General features: G+C 43.9%; 1 protein-coding gene across 1 annotated transcript in view; it reads left to right on the top strand.

The window, feature by feature from the left end:
- LOC106595728 (integrin alpha-10) overlaps window positions 1-17,973 on the top strand; it is a 49,728-nt gene that overhangs the window by 13,681 nt on the left and 18,074 nt on the right. Inside the window, exons 5-7 of the mRNA XM_045699045.1 lie at window positions 785-899; window positions 1,102-1,229; window positions 1,998-2,146. Of these exons, the coding sequence (XP_045555001.1) occupies window positions 785-899; window positions 1,102-1,229; window positions 1,998-2,146 (392 nt within the window). The remainder of the gene's footprint in view (window positions 1-784; window positions 900-1,101; window positions 1,230-1,997; window positions 2,147-17,973) is intronic.

The raw sequence follows: 17,973 nt of genomic DNA, 5'->3' as shown, positions 1-17,973 counted from the left end.
ATTTACAACATTAACAATGTCTACACTGTATTTCGGATCAATTTGATGATATTTTAATGGACCAAAAAATTGCTTTTCTTTCAAAAACAATGACATTTCTAAGTGACCCCAAACTTTTGAACGGTAGTGTATGTTGAAGAGGGTGGGGCTCAAGCTGCATCCCTGTCTCACCCCATGGCCCTGTGGAAAGAAATGTGTGTGTTTACGCCAATTTTAGCAGCACGGTTAATGTTTGTGTACATGGATTTTATAATGTCGGATGTTTTTCCCCCAAAACAGCATTTCATCAATTTGTATAGCAGACCCTCATGCCGAATTGAGTCAAAAGCTTTTTTGAAATCAACTAAGCATGAGAAGACTTTGCCTTTGTTTGTTTGACAATTAGGGTGTGCAGGGTGAATACGTGTCCCCCCCCCCCTCTCTCTGTTTCCCACCCTCTTTCTCTATCTGGGTCTGACTCTCCTCCACTCAGTCTGCTGGTGTTTATTGGTGTGTTCAGTAGCAGACCTGACCAACAGCCCAGTGGGGAAGTCAACTCTGTCCTTGTCTTGTGCCTCTCACTCTCACCAATAAATCAGTGTTAGCTAGGACCATATGACACTTGTGTACGTTATGTTACCTTCACAGGTTCACTTAAAGCAGTAATAATAATTGTGTGTGTGTGTGTGTGTGTGTGTGTGTGTGTGTGTGTGTGTGTGTGTGTGTGTGTGTGTGTGTGTGTGTGTGTGTGTGTGTGTGTGTGTGTGTGTGTGTGTGTGTGTGTGTGTGTGTGTGTGTGTTCCAGGCGTGTGCGCCCCTGTGGTCTCAGGAGTGTGGTACGTCAGTCTTCAGTACGGGGATCTGTGCTTCTGTCAGCGACGACCTGGAACCCAGAGAGACCATCGCCCCTACAGCACAGAGTAACTGCACACACACACACACACAGGCAGACACAAAGAGTGGGTTGCATTTCTAAACCTGTGCACACACACACACACACACCACAGCTGAATGGTGACTCTGTTACGGTAGAGTTCATTTTATGGGGTTTTGGGGGTTATGTGGGTCCTTAGTACTCTCTGTGTTCCTTTATGGATCCAATAATATGTGTTTTCTGTCCAGGATGTGCAACATACATGGACATAGTGATCATTCTGGATGGCTCCAATAGTATCTATCCCTGGTATGAAGTCCAGAACTTCCTCAGTAACATCCTCAGCAAGTTCCATATCAGCCCAGAACAGATGCAGGTAAGGTTGTGTGCGTGTGCGTGTGCGTGTGCGTGCGTGTGTGCGTGTGTGTGTGTGTGTGTGTGTGTGTGTGTGTGTGTGTGTGTGTGTGTGTGTGTGTGTGTGTGTGTGTGTTTACGTCTGTACATTTCTGTGATGAAATCCTAGGGATTCTGTTGGTTGAGTCTCAGTCAACTAGACAAGCCAGTCCTTTACACTGAAACACAACACAGTGTGGTAATCTGATGAGAATGAATGGATGGACTTATGCAATGGCACAAGAGCTGGCCTAAACATGAGGGGAGAGGAAACATGAGGGGAGAGGAAACATGAGGGGAGAGGAAACATGAGGGGAGAGGAAACATGAGGGGAGAGGAAACATGAGGGGAGAGGAAACATGAGGGGAGAGGAAACATGAGGGGAGAGGAAACATGAGGGGAGAGGAAACATGAGGGGAGAGGAAACATGAGGGGAGAGGAAACATGAGGGGAGAAGAAGTAGCAGTGGGGTAGAACTTAGGGGAGGATGGGAGATGAGAAGAGGAGGGGGAGAGGAGGAAGATTAGCAGAGAGGAGGAATAAGGGGTTTAGAGGGGGTCAGTAGCAGAGGGGTAGAGGTTTTGGTTGAGGATTGGAGAGGGAGATGGGGACGAGTAGAGGACAGGGGGAACATGGGGTCATGTTCTATCTGTGTATATCCCACTGTATGCTCAACTACATTGGAAAGACAGCCAGACACCATTGTGTGTGTGGTTTTGTTTCTAGCATGACCGTGTATGATTGTGTTCAGGTGGGGGTTTTGCAGTACGGTGAGGTTGCGGTCCATGAGTGGTCACTGAGAGACTACCAGACAACAAAGGAGGTGGTTGAAGCAGCTAAGAACATCAGCCGACAGGAGGGGCGGGAGACACGCACAGCATACGCCATCCACATGGGCTGGTACGTCTGTCAATCATTCATAAGCCATTCTCATTGGCTGGTCAATGTCTCAATCATAACTCACTCTGCCCTTTAACAATGTCAAATATTTCCTTATTCTTTTCTTCTCTGTGGATCATGGAATCCAGCTGAGGCTGAGGGGTATAGAGGGGACAGAGGTCAAAACATAACAAATAGCTGTCTAATATGGACACTTGATATCTCACACCATAAAAGTTATCCTTTGAAAATTACATTCCTCCTTTATTAAACTCATATACATATAGTGTACCACACCCATACTCTACACGCCACGGCTTTCATTCTCACTCACACACACACACACACACACACACACACACACACACACACACACACACACACACACACACACACACACACACACACACACACACACACATAAGCAAGGCAGGTAATTGGAGAGTTCCTGTTTTCCAGCACATTTAAAGGTAAATGGTCAGGATGTGAGAAGGGCAGTTTAAAGAGAAGTCAATGGAAAGTTTAAAAGCAGTTTAAAAGCAGTTTAAAAGCAGTTTAAAGGCAGTTTAAAGGCGGTGACTGGAAATACAGGCACCACCCCTGTAGACTGTCATTACCTTTCATCCACACCACCGCTACTGAAAACAGACAGCTTTCTTTTACTAATACTATTAACCAATGTTCCCTCCAATGTTTTTCATCACTGAGCAAATTTCAGGTCAGCTGAGTGCAAACTTGAACGTGAAAATTCTGTGCAACTTCCGGCATGCGTTTACTGTGAACACTGAGGCTGTACCCGTTTTAAGTTTGTTTTAACAGTGGTCAAGTAGGCTACTGTGGCTATTTGATCTTCATGTAGGCCTACTAGAGTGGCCTACCATCAAAAACAATGGAGAAAATGCATCCCATAATATTTGTACATGGAAATAGCTGTTCTATCGGTCAGCCTACAGTAGCAGCCGATGTGTGGTGCTCAGTGTAGGCCTACATTCCATGAGACTGTTGAAAAAACATGCAGGGCTTGACATTGACCTGTTTATCCACTTGTCCTTCAGACGAGGAGGTGACTGAAAATGTTGTTTGATGCAAGAAACCACTTTACAAAATAAAAAGCATTATTATTCCCATACCATTATTACAGAGAATCAGACAAATTATGCTACCATCTGCCTATTGGCTACTTAGCTTATTCAAGCCTATTTAAAAATACAACACAGATTTTCAAAGATGTCTAGAAATGCACACGTTTTGTGCTCTTGTAGGAAGCAACCACTCCCCTATTGCTGACTACAGATTCTATATAACTGGGCTAATAACTCACTAACTAGCGAAGGATATGAACAAATGTAGAAATGTGCACACGTTGCTACATGTAGCTCTCACTTTGATCTCAAAACAAGAACATCGATTGACGACTGCTCATGCTGTACAAACAGTCCAGTTCAAAGTGAATGGCACAGACCCATATATGGCAATGGTCTATTTGCATATAGGCCTACTGCAGCTCTGATTGGTTATAGTGCACCGGTCTGTGTAGAGTATGGGCCTGAGTCGTGCCTGTTAATTCAATAGAATCCTACTCCGATGCATTCTGAATACAATAACATCTCTTGAATAGTTTGTTTTGTTTTGGTATGTTGTATTGATAGTGGCTAATATTGCGTTGATTCGATCACAATTTCCACAGTAAAGGGAAACGTTGATAGTGTTAACTGACGGAAAACTCTAGAAAGTTGATTGAAGTTCAATCTCATGCTTCTCTGCGTGCGCTGATATTTATTCTGCACGGCAGTCCAGGGGAAGGTGCGCACCCGCGCTGCATGCAGTTTAGAGGGGACCTTGGTATTAACCCTTGTTTATGAGTGCTGGGTCGAAACGGTCATAGAACATGTCTGTCTGTCTGTCTGTCTGTCTGTCTGTCTGTCTGTCTGTCTGTCTGTCTGTCTGTCTGTCTGTCTGTCTGTCTGTCTGTCTGTCTGTCTGTCTGTCTGTCTGTCTGTCTGTCTGTCTGTGCTGTTTTGTTTCTTGGACTTCTAGTACGAATCAAACACACACAGATGAAAAGATACCAGAGCTGGCATTGGTAGGAAGACTGACGGGGTTGGTTGTTGCTTGGTCAGCAGAGCTGCAGGTGTGGCCACTGTAGTACAGCCTGGTTAGCTCCTACAGCCACTGCAGCTGTACAAACACACACATGCACACACAGTCACGCACACACACACACACTCTGGAGGAGTGTGAGAAGAGAAGCATCACCGGATACGCCATCGCAGAGAACACACACACACACACACACACACACACACACACACACACACACACACACACACACACACACACAAACACTGTGAGGACAGACGTTGGGAGACAAGAAGAAAGTACAGGGAGTGAAGATTTCATGGACAAACGTACATGAAACAAAACAAGGACAGCGTCTGGACAAGGGGAGCAAAACAACATTAATGCAGACACGGGGAAGAAACTGAGGAAGTGACAGATATAGGGGAGGGTCCAGGTGAGTCCCATGAAGCGCTGAGGCGCGTAATGATGGTGACAGGTGTGCGTAATGATGGGCCGCCTGGCGCCCTCAAGCGCTAGAGAGGCGTGACACACACACACACACACACACACACACACACACACACACACACACACACACACACACACACACACACACACACACACACACACACACACACACACAGGAAGCAGTATAAGACACATAGAGGCTAAATGAGTGATATAGGAGAGTAAAGCAGTCTATTTAAAGGGTATCAGCTACTGCCTCTCACTGTCATACACATTTTACCCTGTGACATACACACACACACACACACACACACACACACACACACACACACACACACACACACACACACACACTGCTGTGTCATGACCATACACACACACACACACACACACGTTGTGTCATGATCACACTCCTGACTAAAAAAGTGTAAGTACAACCAGACCTCCCAATTAACACCACTCTCTCATCTAGCTCCTCCCCTCCTTTCTCTTCCCTTCATCTCTTTCTCTTTCTCTCTTCTCCCCTTCCACATTCTGTTCTCACATATGTCCCTCTCTTTCTCTCATTTCCCCCCCTCCTTCACTTTCTCTTTCCTCCAGTTTTATCCCCTTATATTTCACACAGTCTCTCAGCCACATCAGAGCTGGGCTCTTACCCACCTCTTTTTACTAGTGGATTTCACACTATTCTTTTATTTATTACTTTCTCTGTGTCTCTTTCTCACTGTATGTTCCATAGGCCCTGGTCTCTCTGCTCTCTTTAATTGGTCAAGTGACTCTGCTGCACAGTAATTGCTGGTTTATTTCTGCTTTATGCATGTTTGTAATAAACTGTTTTTAAGTGTTTTTCTCTCTTGCTCCACTAGTGTTCTAGAATGTTTGTCTTCAGTCATCTCTCCTTTTCACAACCTCTCCTTATGTTACTTTTCCTTCCCTCTCTTTTTCCTTTCTTCTACTACATCCTCCTTTCCTCCATCTATCCTCTTGTGCTTTCTTCTCTCTCTCCTCCCTCTCTTCTCCTCTCTCCCCTCTCCTCTCTCTCCTCCCTCTCATCTCCTCTCTCTCTCCTCCCTCTCTTCTCCTCTCTCCTCCCTCTCTTCTCCTCTCTCATCTCCACCCTTTTTCTCTCTCCCTCTCCTCTCCTCTCTCTCTCCTCCCTCTCTCCTCTCGTCTCTGGCTGGCTGGCTGTATAATTAGCAGGCTGTGCAGTGGAAACGGTTGTTTTTAACCAGACCGTTTCTTGCGGGTTCACCACATACTTTATATTTAGCTTGGGCCAGAGTTACGCCTGAAAATGACTTGAGTTCACTAACACTGGCTGCACTAGGCATTGTGTGTGTGTGTCTGTGTGTGCAAGTGCTAGCAGACTCTACCCACTAAGTGTCCAGTGGTCAAAACAGGTCACCACCAGATAAACAGGGTGTGGTTATATGTTTGTGTGTGTACGTGTGTGTGCATGTGTGTACTTGCATGTGTACAAGCGTGTGTGTGTGTGTGTGTGTGTGTGTGTGTGTGTGTGTGTGTGTGTGTTGTCGCTGCACATGCTTTGTGTTTAGGTTAGATTGTGTGTCATGGTAACACCAGTGATGTGGTAGAGCTGTACTTTAAAAGGAAATTACCAACTGTATTTAATGACTAAACTGTCTGTCTGTCTGTCTGTCTGTCTGTCTGTCTGTCTGTCTGTCTGTCTGTCTGTCTGTCTGTCTGTCTGTCTGTCTGTCTGTCTGTCTGTCTGTCTGTCTGTCTGTCTGTCTGTCTGTCTGTCTGTCTGTCTGTCTGTCTGTCTGTCTGTCTGTCTGTCTGTCTGTCTGTCTGTCTGTCTGTCTGTCTGTCTGTCTGTCTGTCTGTCTGCCTGTGCTGTTTCTTGGACTTCTAGTACGAATCAAACACACACAGATGAAAAGATACCAGAGCTGGCATTGGTAGGAAGACTGACGGGGTTGGTTGTTGCTGGGTCAGCAGAGCTGCAGGTGTGGCCACTGTAGTACAGCCTGGTTAACTCCTACAGCCACTGCAGCTGTACAAACACACACAGTCACGCACACACACACACACACTCTGGAGGAGTGTGAGAAGAGAAACATCACCGGATACGCCATCGCAGAGAACACACACGTGCACACACACACACACACACACACACACACACACACACACACACACACACGTTGTGTCATGACCACACTCCTGACTAAAAAAGTGTAAGTACAACCAGACCTCCCAATTAACACCACTCTCTTATCTAGCTCCTCCCCTCCTTTCTCTTCCCTTCATCTCTTTCTCTTTCTCTCTTCTCCCCTTCCACATTCTGTTCTCACATATGTCCCTCTCTTTCTCTCATTTGATGTGGTAGACCTGTACTTTAAAAGGAAATTACCAACTGTATTTAATGACTAAACTGACTGACTGTATGACTGACTGACTGTATGACTGACTGACTGTATGACTGACTGACTGTATGACTGACTGACTGTATGACTGACTGACTGATTGACTGTCTGACTGATTGACTGTCTGACTGTCGAACTGCCTGCCTGTCTGACTGCCTGTCTGACTGCCTGTCTGACTGATTGTCGGACTGCCTATCTGACTGACTGTCTGACTGTTTGACTGCCTGTCGGACTGTCTGTCTGACTGACTGACTGACTGTCGGACTGCCTGTCTGTCTGACTCATATATGGTCAAGTCTGGCCTGATTACGCCTATGGTTATTTGTCATTTTAGGGGAATTTTCAGGGTCTGTGTCACTATCCGTATCGCACCCAATCTGTTTCATAAACAGTTCTTGGAAGCGATCACACACACACTCACTCTCACACACACACACACACACGTCTTTGTCACTCTCCCTCTCACACCCAATTTTTGTTTTTCCCAACTGTGTTATTTAACTCTGAGGATCACTAAATGTTATATTATCTTCTTCAAGCAGCTGTTTATTTTAAATGTAGGGAAACTCTGTGTATACACCCTAATACTCCACCCTAATCTTACCTCTCTCTCTTTCTCTCCTCTATCCTCTCCCTCCCTCTCTTTCTCTCCTCTATCCTCCCTCTCTATTTTTCTTCTCTACCTTTCTGTCTTCCTTTTGTACCCACATTCCTTTGCTCCTATCTTTCTCTGTTCTATTTTTCCTGCTCACTCACTTGTTCTCTCATCTCTCCTCTTATCACGTTTCAAGGTATGACCCAGGTGCAGACAGTGTTGAAGAAACAAAAGTTTATTCTTTCAACAGGGGCAGGCGAACGACAGGTCAAGGCAGGCAGGGGTCAATAATCCAGAGAGGATGTAAGGCACCAGAACGGCAGGCAGGCTCAGGGTCAGGTTAGGCAGAGGTCGGTAATCCAGAGAGGGTGTAAGGTAGCGGAACAGCAGGCGGGTTCAGGGTCAGGTCAGGCAGAGGTCGGTAATCCAGAGAGGGTGTAAGGCACCGGAACAGCAGGCGGGTTCAGGGTCAGGTCAGGCAGAGGTCGGTAATCCAGAGAGGGTGTAAGGCACCGGAACAGCAGGCGGGCTCAGGGTCAGGTCAGGCAGAGGTTGGTAATCCAGAGAGGGTGTAAGGCACCGGAACAGCAGGCGGGCTCAGGGTCAGGTCAGGCAGAGGTTGGTAATCCAGAGAGGGTGTAAGGCACCGGAACAGCAGGCGGGCTCAGGGTCAGGTCAGGCAGAGGTCGGTAATCCAGAGAGGGTGTAAGGTAGCGGAACAGCAGGCAGGCTCAGGTCAGGCAGGAAAGGTCGAAACCGGGAAACTATAAAACAGGGACTATAGCAAAGAGAGGAGCAAGGGAAAACGCTGGTAGGTTTAAACGAACAAAACGAACTGGCACAGACAGACAGAAAACACAGGTATAAGTACCCAGGGGATAATGGGAAAGATGGGTGACATCTGGAGGGGGTGGAGACAAACACAAGAACAGGTGAAACAGATCAGGGTGTGACACATCTCTCTTTTTCTCTTTCTCTGTTCTGTCTTTCCTGCTCATTCACTTGTTCTCTCATCTCTCTTTTTCTCTTTCTCTTCCCTCTCCTCTCCTTCTCCCACCTTTCTCTCCCCTCTCTCTTTCTTCCTCCTCTCTCCCGCTCTCTCTGTAGTAGTCGAGGTCTGTGAAGCGTGTGGTGGCTAATTTCTGCATTACAAAATGAGGATAGTTACAAACTTCACACACAAGTCAGTTATACTTAAAACTACATCTTTAATTATTAAGATGGTTTTGCAAAAGCACTTGACCTTCACTGATGCCATTGAAAAGTGATTACACAAAAGTACAAAGATCTTTTATACCCAAGACCCACCCCTCTCAACGTACATGACGAACAACAGATCTTAGGAACAGTTCACAAAGGTTAAGTTCTGTTTGAAAGATATCTATAAAACATAGCAGACAGCAACTGCTGTATCAACAGTGTTCATTGTATAGATCAGTGTCTGGTCTTCCTACCCCAAACTGGAACCGTCTCTCCCTGGTACGGTATAGAACAGAACCATTAGCTTGTCCAATGGCATAAATCAATTGACAACTCTAGATACTCCCATCTCAAGTAAACCCCTCTTGACTCCACTCCTGGACAAGCTCACTGAGGGGAGTGAGCCTCTAGGTCATACACTATCCCACAACATAGAAAAGGAGGGGAGTGACTTGCGCACAGACATTGTGGAAACAAGTAATTGGTTCCCCATTAATCACGCCATCCCTTCACATGGTTTAAGAATAGGTAAAGACACATTCACATATGAAGAGAATGTTTCATTCTGACTTCTCCCCTCTCTGGGCCCCAAGTGACTGAGCCCTAGCTAAGGGAAAAGTACAACTGTCAACACCAGAGTCCAAAGGGCACGCCATCCTAATGACAAGTATCCCACATAAGCATATTATGCTAACAAAACATCTTAAATATCTATGTTACCCTACTAATTCTGATTCATCCGCCACATTCCCCTCTCAAGGGACTCCGTCCCTTCTAGAGAATCAGAACAGTAACGTTACAGGAGAACCAGCGTCTAAACACAGACATCACAACAGAAAAGACAGTCATCCCTCTGAGTCCCCTCTCAACTTAAATGAAAATCACAAGATTTAAGAACATTCATTCACATAAAAAATACATATATTCTACATAAACCAAAAATCACCAACAATAACTCATTGCATGGGGGTTCCTGCACATAACATCCCAAGAAACTCAGCACTGTCTCTTATTTCAATCCAACACATTATCTTAGCACTCTAGCAATTTGTCTGGGAAGGTTAAGATACACAGTCACCTGCACGAACCCATGAAGAAAAACAGAAAATGTATACAGTTTATGAGATTCAAAGCTATATTTTCCATAGACAGTGAAAAGCACATCATTAATGCATAATGCAGTGCATGCAACAATGGAGTTTAATAAAATAATCTTTAGTTATCTATCACACTCCAATGGATCAGCATAGTATGTTGGAAATGACTATTTCCATCCCAGAAACTAAAATTAGCATATCTTGTTGTACAAATCCAGGTAGTGACTCCTAGTTAAAATAAAATGTATTCCTTTGGTGCCTAATGAACATGACCCAAGACAAGCATCATGATTCCACTATTCATAAGGCAATGCCTATAGATCAAATAGATTAGGATCATTTTCACTCTCCAGATCAGAGTTTACCCATGGCATTCACCATGGCATGCTTATAATAGCGTCAACATCTTTAGTTCATAACAATCAAAACAATCAATCCCTAATACATTAATTTCTTCACTCATTTTATCGCCCCCAGAAACCTGCTCCTTTTACTCTCTATGCTGGACGTCATAGACGACCAATTCTCATAGCTTTTAGCCGTACCCTTATCCTACTCCTCCTCTGTTCGTCTGGTGATGTAGAGGTGAATCCAGGCCCTGCAGTGCCTAGCTCCACTCCTATTCCCCAGGCGCTCTCTTTTGATGACTTCTGTAACCGTAATAGCCTTGGTTTCATGCATGTTAACATTAGAAGCCTTCTCCCTAAGTTTGTTTTATTCACTGCTTTAGCACACTCTGCCAACCCGGATGTCCTAGCCGTGTCTGAATCCTGGCCTAGGAAGTCCACCAAAAGCTCTGAAATCTTCATCCCTAACTACAACATTTTCAGACAAGATAGAACGGCCAAAGGGGGCGGTAGTGCAATCTACTGCAGAGATAGCCTGCACAGTTCTGTCCTACTATCCAGGTCTGTACCCAAACAATTTGAACTTCTACTTTTAAAAATCCATCTCTCTAAAAACAAGTCTCTCACCGTTGCCGCCTGCTATAGACCACCCTCTGCCCCCAGCTGTGCTCTGGACACCATATGTGAACTGATTGCCCCCCATCTATCTTCAGAGCTCATGCTGCTAGGTGATCTAAACTGGGACATGCTTAACACCCCAGCCATCCTACAATCTAAGCTTGATTTGCCCTCAATCTCACACAAATTATCAATGATCCTTCCAGGTACCACCCCAAAGCCGTAAACACGGGCACCCTCATAGATATCATCCTAACCAACCTGCCCTCTAAATACACCTCTGCTGTTTTCAACTAAGATCTCAGCGATCACTGCCTCATTGCCTGCATCCGTAATGGGTCAGCGGTCAAACGACCTCCATTCATCACTGTCAAACTCTCCCTGAAACATTTCAGCGAGCAAGCCTTTCTCATCGACCTGGCCCGGGTATCCTGGAAGGATATTGACCTCATCCCGTCAGTAGAGGATGCCTGGTCTTTTTTTTTTAAATGCCTTCCTCACCATCTTAAATAAGCATGCCCCATTCAAGAAATTTAGAACCAGGAACAGATATAGCCCTTGGTTCTCTCCAGACCTGACTGCCCTTAACCTGTTGGGTCTAGGGGGCAGCATTTGCACGTCTGGATAAAAAAAATGTACCCGATTTAATCTGGTTACTAATCCTACCCAGTAACTAGAATATGCATATACTTATTATATATGGATAGAAAACACTCTAAAGTTTCCAAAACTGTTTGAATGGTGTCTGTGAGTATAACAGAACTCATTTGGCAGGCAAAACCCTGAGACATTTTCTGACAGGAAGTGGATACCTGATGTGTTGTATTGACTTTAAACCTATCCCATTGAAAAACACAGGGGTTTAGGAATATTTTGGCACTTCCTATTGCTTCCACTAGATGTCACCAGCCTTTACAAAGTGTTTTGAGTCTTCTGGAGGGAGATCTGACCGAACAAGAGCCATGGAACGGTGATGTCCCATTAGACACCTGGCGCTACTTCATGTTGGGTACCCTCGTTCCAATACGTTATAAAAGGCTATGCATTCGTCCACCTTGAATATTATTCATGTTCTGGTTAAAAAAGGCCCTAATGATTTATGCTATACAACGTTTGACATGTTTGAACGAACGGAAATATATTTTTTCCCCTCGTTCATGACGAGAAGTCCGGCTGGCTTACATCATGTGCTAACGAGACGGAGATTTTTGGACATAAATGATGAGCTTTTTTGAACAAAACTACATTCGTTATGGACCTGTGATACCTGGAAGTGACATCTGATGAAGAGAATCAAAGGTAATGGATTATTTACATAGTATTTTCGATTTTAGATCTCCCCAACATGACGTCTAGTCTGTATCGCAACGCGTATTTTTCTGGGCACAGTGCTCAGATTATTGCAAAGTGTGATTTCCCAGTAAGGTTATTTTTAAATCTGGCAAGTTGATTGCGTTCAAAAGATGTAAATCTATAATTCTTTAAATGACAATATAATATTATACCAATGTTTTCTAATTTTAATTATTTAATTTGTGACGCTGACTTGACTGCCGGTTATTGGAGGGAAACGATTTCCTCAACATCAATGCCATAGTAAAACGCTGTTTTTGTATATAAATATGAACTTGATAGAACTAAAAATGCATGCATTGTCTAACATAATGTCCTAGGAGTGTCATCTGATGGAGATTGTAAAAGGTTAGTGTATCATTTTAGCTGGTTTTATGGTTTTGGTGACCCTGTCTTTGACTTGACAAAACATTACACACAACTCTTGTAAATGTACTGTCCTAACATACTCTAAATTTATGCTTTCGCCGTAAAACCTTTTTGAAATCGTAAAACGTGGTTAGATTAAGGAGATGTTTATCTTTCAAATGGTGTAACATAGTTGTATTTTTGAAAAATTTGAATTTTGACATTTATTTGGATTCAAATTTGCCGCTCTTGAAATGCACCTGCTGTTGATGGAGTGCACCACAGGTGGCACGCTAGCGTCCCACCTAGCCCCAAGAGGTTAACCAACACAAAAACATCCTGTGTTGTTCTGCATTAGCATCGAACAGCCCCCGTGATATGCAACTTTTCAGGGAAGTTAGAAACCAATATACACAGGCAGTTAGAAAAGCCAAGGCTATCTTTTTCAAGCAGAAATTTGCTTCCTGCAACACAAACTCAAAAAAGTTCTGGGACACTGTAAAGTCCATGGAGAATAACCTCTTACATCTAGACGTTCCGCTAGCGGAACACCTGCTCCAATATCCAATGATAGGCGTGGCGCGAATTACAAATTCCTCAAAAATACAAAAACTTCAATTTTTCAAACATATGACTATTTCACAGCATTTTAAAGACAAGACTCTCCTTTATCTAACCACACTGTCCGATTTCAAAAAGGCTTTACAGCGAAAGCAAAACATTAGATTATGTCAGCAGAGTACCAAGCCAGAAATAATCAGACACCCATTTTTCAAGGTAGTATATAATGTCACAAAAAACAAAACCACAGCTAAATGCAGCACTAACCTTTGATGATCTTCATCAGATGACAACCCTAGGACATTATGTTATACAATGCATGCATGTTTTGTTCAATCAAGTTCATATTTATATCAAAAACCAGCTTTTTACATTAGCATGTGACGTTCAGAACTAGCATCCGGGGAATTTACTAACAATTTACTAAATTACTCACGATAAACGTTCACAAAAAGCATAACAATTATTTTAAGAATTATAGATACAGAACTCCTCTATGCACTCGATATGTCCGATTTTAAAATAGCTTTTTGGTGAAAGCACATTTTGCAATATTCTAAGTACATAGCCCAGCCATCACGGGCTAGCTATTTAGACACCCGGCAAGTTTAGCGTTCACCAAAATCAGATTTACTATTACAAACATTTGATTACCTTTTGTTGTCTTCGTCAGAATGCACTCCCAGGACTGCTACTTCAATAACAAATGTTGGTTTGGTCCAAAATAATCCATCGTTATATCCGAATAGCGGCGTTTTGTTCGTGCGTTCCAGAAACTATCCGAAATGGTAAATCAGGGTCGTGCGCATGGCGCAATTCGTGACAAAAAAATTCTAAATATTCCATTACCGTACTTCGAAGCATGTCAATCGCTGTTTAAAATCAATTTTTATGCAATTTATCTGGTAAAAAAGCGATAATATTCCGACCGGGAATCTCCTTTTCGGTAAACAGAGGAAAAAACACAAAGACGGGGGCAGCCAGTGCACGCGCCTAAGCCCACAGTCCCTTGATCGGCCACTTGACAAAGGCGATAATGTGTTTCAGCCTGGGGCTGGAATGACGACATTCAGGTTTTTCCCGGGCTCTGAGAGCCTATTGGAGCCGTGGGAAGTGTCACGTTACCGCAGAGATCCTTTGTAATGGAATGAGATGTCAAAGAAAGACAATAAATGGTCAGACAGGCCACTTCCTGTAAAGGACTCTCTCAGGTTTTGACCTGCCATTTGAGTTCTGTTATAATCACAGACACCATTCAAACAGTTTTAGAAACTTTGGAGTGTTTTCTATCCAAAGCCAATAATTATATGCATATTCTAGTTACTGGGCAGGAGTAGTAACCAGATTAAATCGGGTACTTTTTTTATCCAGCCGTGTCAATACTGCCCCCTAGCCCTAACAGGTTAAACGTGTTACTGTTCTGTACGGTGTTTGCCGGGCTGCGCCCCGTGCGTTAAACGTTTCCGTACGATTCTCCTATTTTTGGGTGTTATGCGCACCCTGTGCTTTTTTTCGGACGCCTTATTGTCTACGGTGGAAATAAACTTTTGATCTACCGGACCTCAGTCTCCTGCATTTGACTCTGCTCCTTTCCTGCTCCTAAGAGAATACGTGACAGTAATCAGTCAGATGTTAAAGGTGTCATATTAATCTCCTGGAATGTGCATGGTCTCGGGCACACACGCAAAAAGGGTATGGTATTTAAGCAATTGAAATCACTTGGTGCTGACATCATTTTACTGCAAGAAACGCACATAAATGCCACGGTGCAGCGGCATCTGAGATCCAACTGGATTTCTCAAGTTTATCAATCACCCTTCTCTTCCAAGGCTTGAGGTGTTGCTATTCATTTCTGTAAAAACATCCCTTTTCAACTCTCGTCCTTGTCTACAGACCCACACGGTAAGTATATCATAGTATCAGGGAAAATTAACTATTTATCTGTCACCCTATTTAACGTTTATGGCCCAAACATTGATGACCCACATTTCTTTCGTAATGTCTTTGATTTACTCCCAGATCTTAGTACCACTAATCTAATAATCAAAGGCGATTTTAATTGTTACATTGACCTGTATCTTGACAGACTGTCTACAAGTACTCCACCAAATATCACCTCTGTCCAGGTTCTAAATAATCTAATCAAATCCAGCAATCTAGTGGACATCTGGAGACGGCAACATCCCACAGACAGACTACTCATTCTACTCTCATGTTCCCAAGTATTATTCTACAATCGACTACTTCCAAATAGATTCCAAATTGATACCCAACGTGCTCAATTTGAAATGACATAGCATCTTAATAAGTGACCACAGTCCAATTATCTTGTCCCTCAATCTTGCTTTAACAAAACAGAATTACAGTTGGCGTTTTAACCCCTCCTTGCTCACAGACCATGAATTAATTGACTGCATGACAGCCAAGTTCAAGTCCGGGCTCTGGCTGGGCCACTCAAGGACATTCAGAGACTTGTCCCGAAGCCATTCCTGCGTTGTCTTGGCTGTATGCTTAGAGTCGTTGTCCTGTTGGAAGGTGAACCTTCTCCCCAGTCTGAGGTCCTGAGCGCTCTGGAGCAGGTTTTCATCAAGAGTCTCTCTGTACTTTGCTCCGTTCATCTTTCCCTCGATCCTGACTAGTCTCCCAGTCCCTGCCACTGAAAAACATCCCCACAGCATGGTTCTGCCACCCCCATGCTTCACCGTAGGGATGGTGCCAGACGTGATGCTTGGCATTCAGTAATATGATCAAATTTCTTGGTTCTAGTCCGGATTTTAGCAGCCGTATTTAGCACTAACTGAAGTTTATTTAGTGCTTTATCCGGGGAGCTGGAAAGTAGAGCATTGCAGTAGTCTAACCTAGAAGTTACAAAAGCATGGATTCATTTTTCTGCATAATGTTTGGATAGAAAATTCTAATTTTTGCAATGTTACGTAGATGGAAAAAAGCTGTCCTTGAAACAGTCTTGATATGTTCGTCAAAAGAGAGATCAGGGTCCAGAGTAACGCCGAGGTCCTTCACAGTTTTATTTGAGGCGACAGTACAACCATCAAGATTAATTGGCAGATTCAATAGATCTCTTTGTTTCTTGGGACCTAGAACAAGCATTTTTGTTTTGTCCGAGTTTAAAAGAAGAAAGTTTGCAGCCATCCACTTCCTTATGTCTGAAACACAGGCTTCCAGCGAGGGCAATTGTGGGGCTTCACCATGTTTCATTGAAATGTACAGCTGTGTGTCATCCACATAGCAGTGAAAGTTAACATTATGTTTTTGAATGACATCCCCAAGAGTTAAAATATATAGTGAAAACAATAGTGGTCCTACAACGGAACCTTGAGGAACACAGAAATGTACAGTTGATTTGTCAGAGGACAAACCATTCACAGAGACAAACTGATATCTTTCCGACAGATAAGATCTAAACCAGGCCAGAACTTGTCCGTGTAGACCAATTTGGGTTTCCAATCTCTCCAAAAGAATGTGGTGATTGACGGTATCAAAAGCAGCACTAATTCAAACAGTTTTAGAAACTTTAGGGTGTTTTCTATCCATATATAATAAGTATATGCATATTCTAGTTACTGGGTAGGATTAGTAACCAGATTAAATCGGGTACGTTTTTTATCCAGTCGTGAAAATACTGCCCCCTAGCCATAAGAGGATAAGAACACCTCCTCCCAGCTGCCCACTGCACTGAGGATAGGAAACTCTGTCACCTCCGATAAATCCACTATAATTGAGAATTTCAATAAGCATTTTTCTACAGCTGGCCATGCTTTCCACCTGGCTACCCCTACCGCGGTCAACAGCACTGCACCCCCCACAGCTACTCGCCCAAGCCTTCCCCATTTCTCCTTCTCCCAAATCCAGTCAGCTGATGTCCTGAAAAAGCTGCAAAATCTGGACGCCTACAAATCAGCCGGGCTAGACAATCTGGACCCTTTCTTTCTAAAATTATCTGCCGAAATTATTGCAACCCCTATTACCAGCCTGTTCAGCCTCTCTTTCGTGTCGTTTGAGATTCCAAAAGATTGGAAAGCAGCTGCTGTCATCCCCCTCTTCAAAGGAGTGGACACTCTTGACCCAAACTGCTACAGACCTATATCTATCCTACCCTGACTTCCTAAGGTCTTCGAAAGCCAAGTCAACAAACAAATTACCGACCATTTCGAATCCCACCGCACCTTCTCCGCTCTGCAATCTGGTTTCAGAGCTGGTCATGGGTGCACCTCAGCCATGCTCAAGGTCCTAAACGATATTGTAACCGCCATCGATAAGAAACAATACTGTGCTGCTGTATTCATTGACCTGGCCAAGGCTTTCGACTCTGTCAATCACCACATCCTCATCGGCAGACTCAATAGCCTTGGTTTCTCAAATGATTGCCTCACCTGGTTCACCAACTACTTCTCTGATAGAGTTCAATGTGTCAAATCGGATGGCCTGTTGTCCGACTCTCTGGTAGTCTCTATGGGGGTGCCACAGGGTTCAATTCTTGGGCCAACTCTTTTCTCTGTATACATCAATGATGTCGCTCTTGCTGCTGGTGAGTCTCTGATCCACCTCTACGCAGACGACACCATTCTGTATACTTCTGGCCCTTCTTTGGACACTGTGTTAACAACCCTCCAGACGAGCTTCAATGCCATACAACTCTCCTTTCATGGCCTCCAACTGCTCTTAAATACAAGTAAAAGTAAATGCATGCTCTTCAACCAATCCCTGCCCGCACCTGCCCGCCCGTCCAGCATCACTACTCTGGACGGTTCTTACTTAGAATATGTGGACAACTACAAATACCTAGGTGTCT

This window comes from Salmo salar, chromosome ssa02 (assembly GCF_905237065.1).
Source record: "Salmo salar chromosome ssa02, Ssal_v3.1, whole genome shotgun sequence".
Lineage (NCBI taxonomy): Eukaryota > Metazoa > Chordata > Actinopteri > Salmoniformes > Salmonidae > Salmo > Salmo salar.
This window is presented reverse-complemented; position numbering and strand designations above follow the sequence as displayed.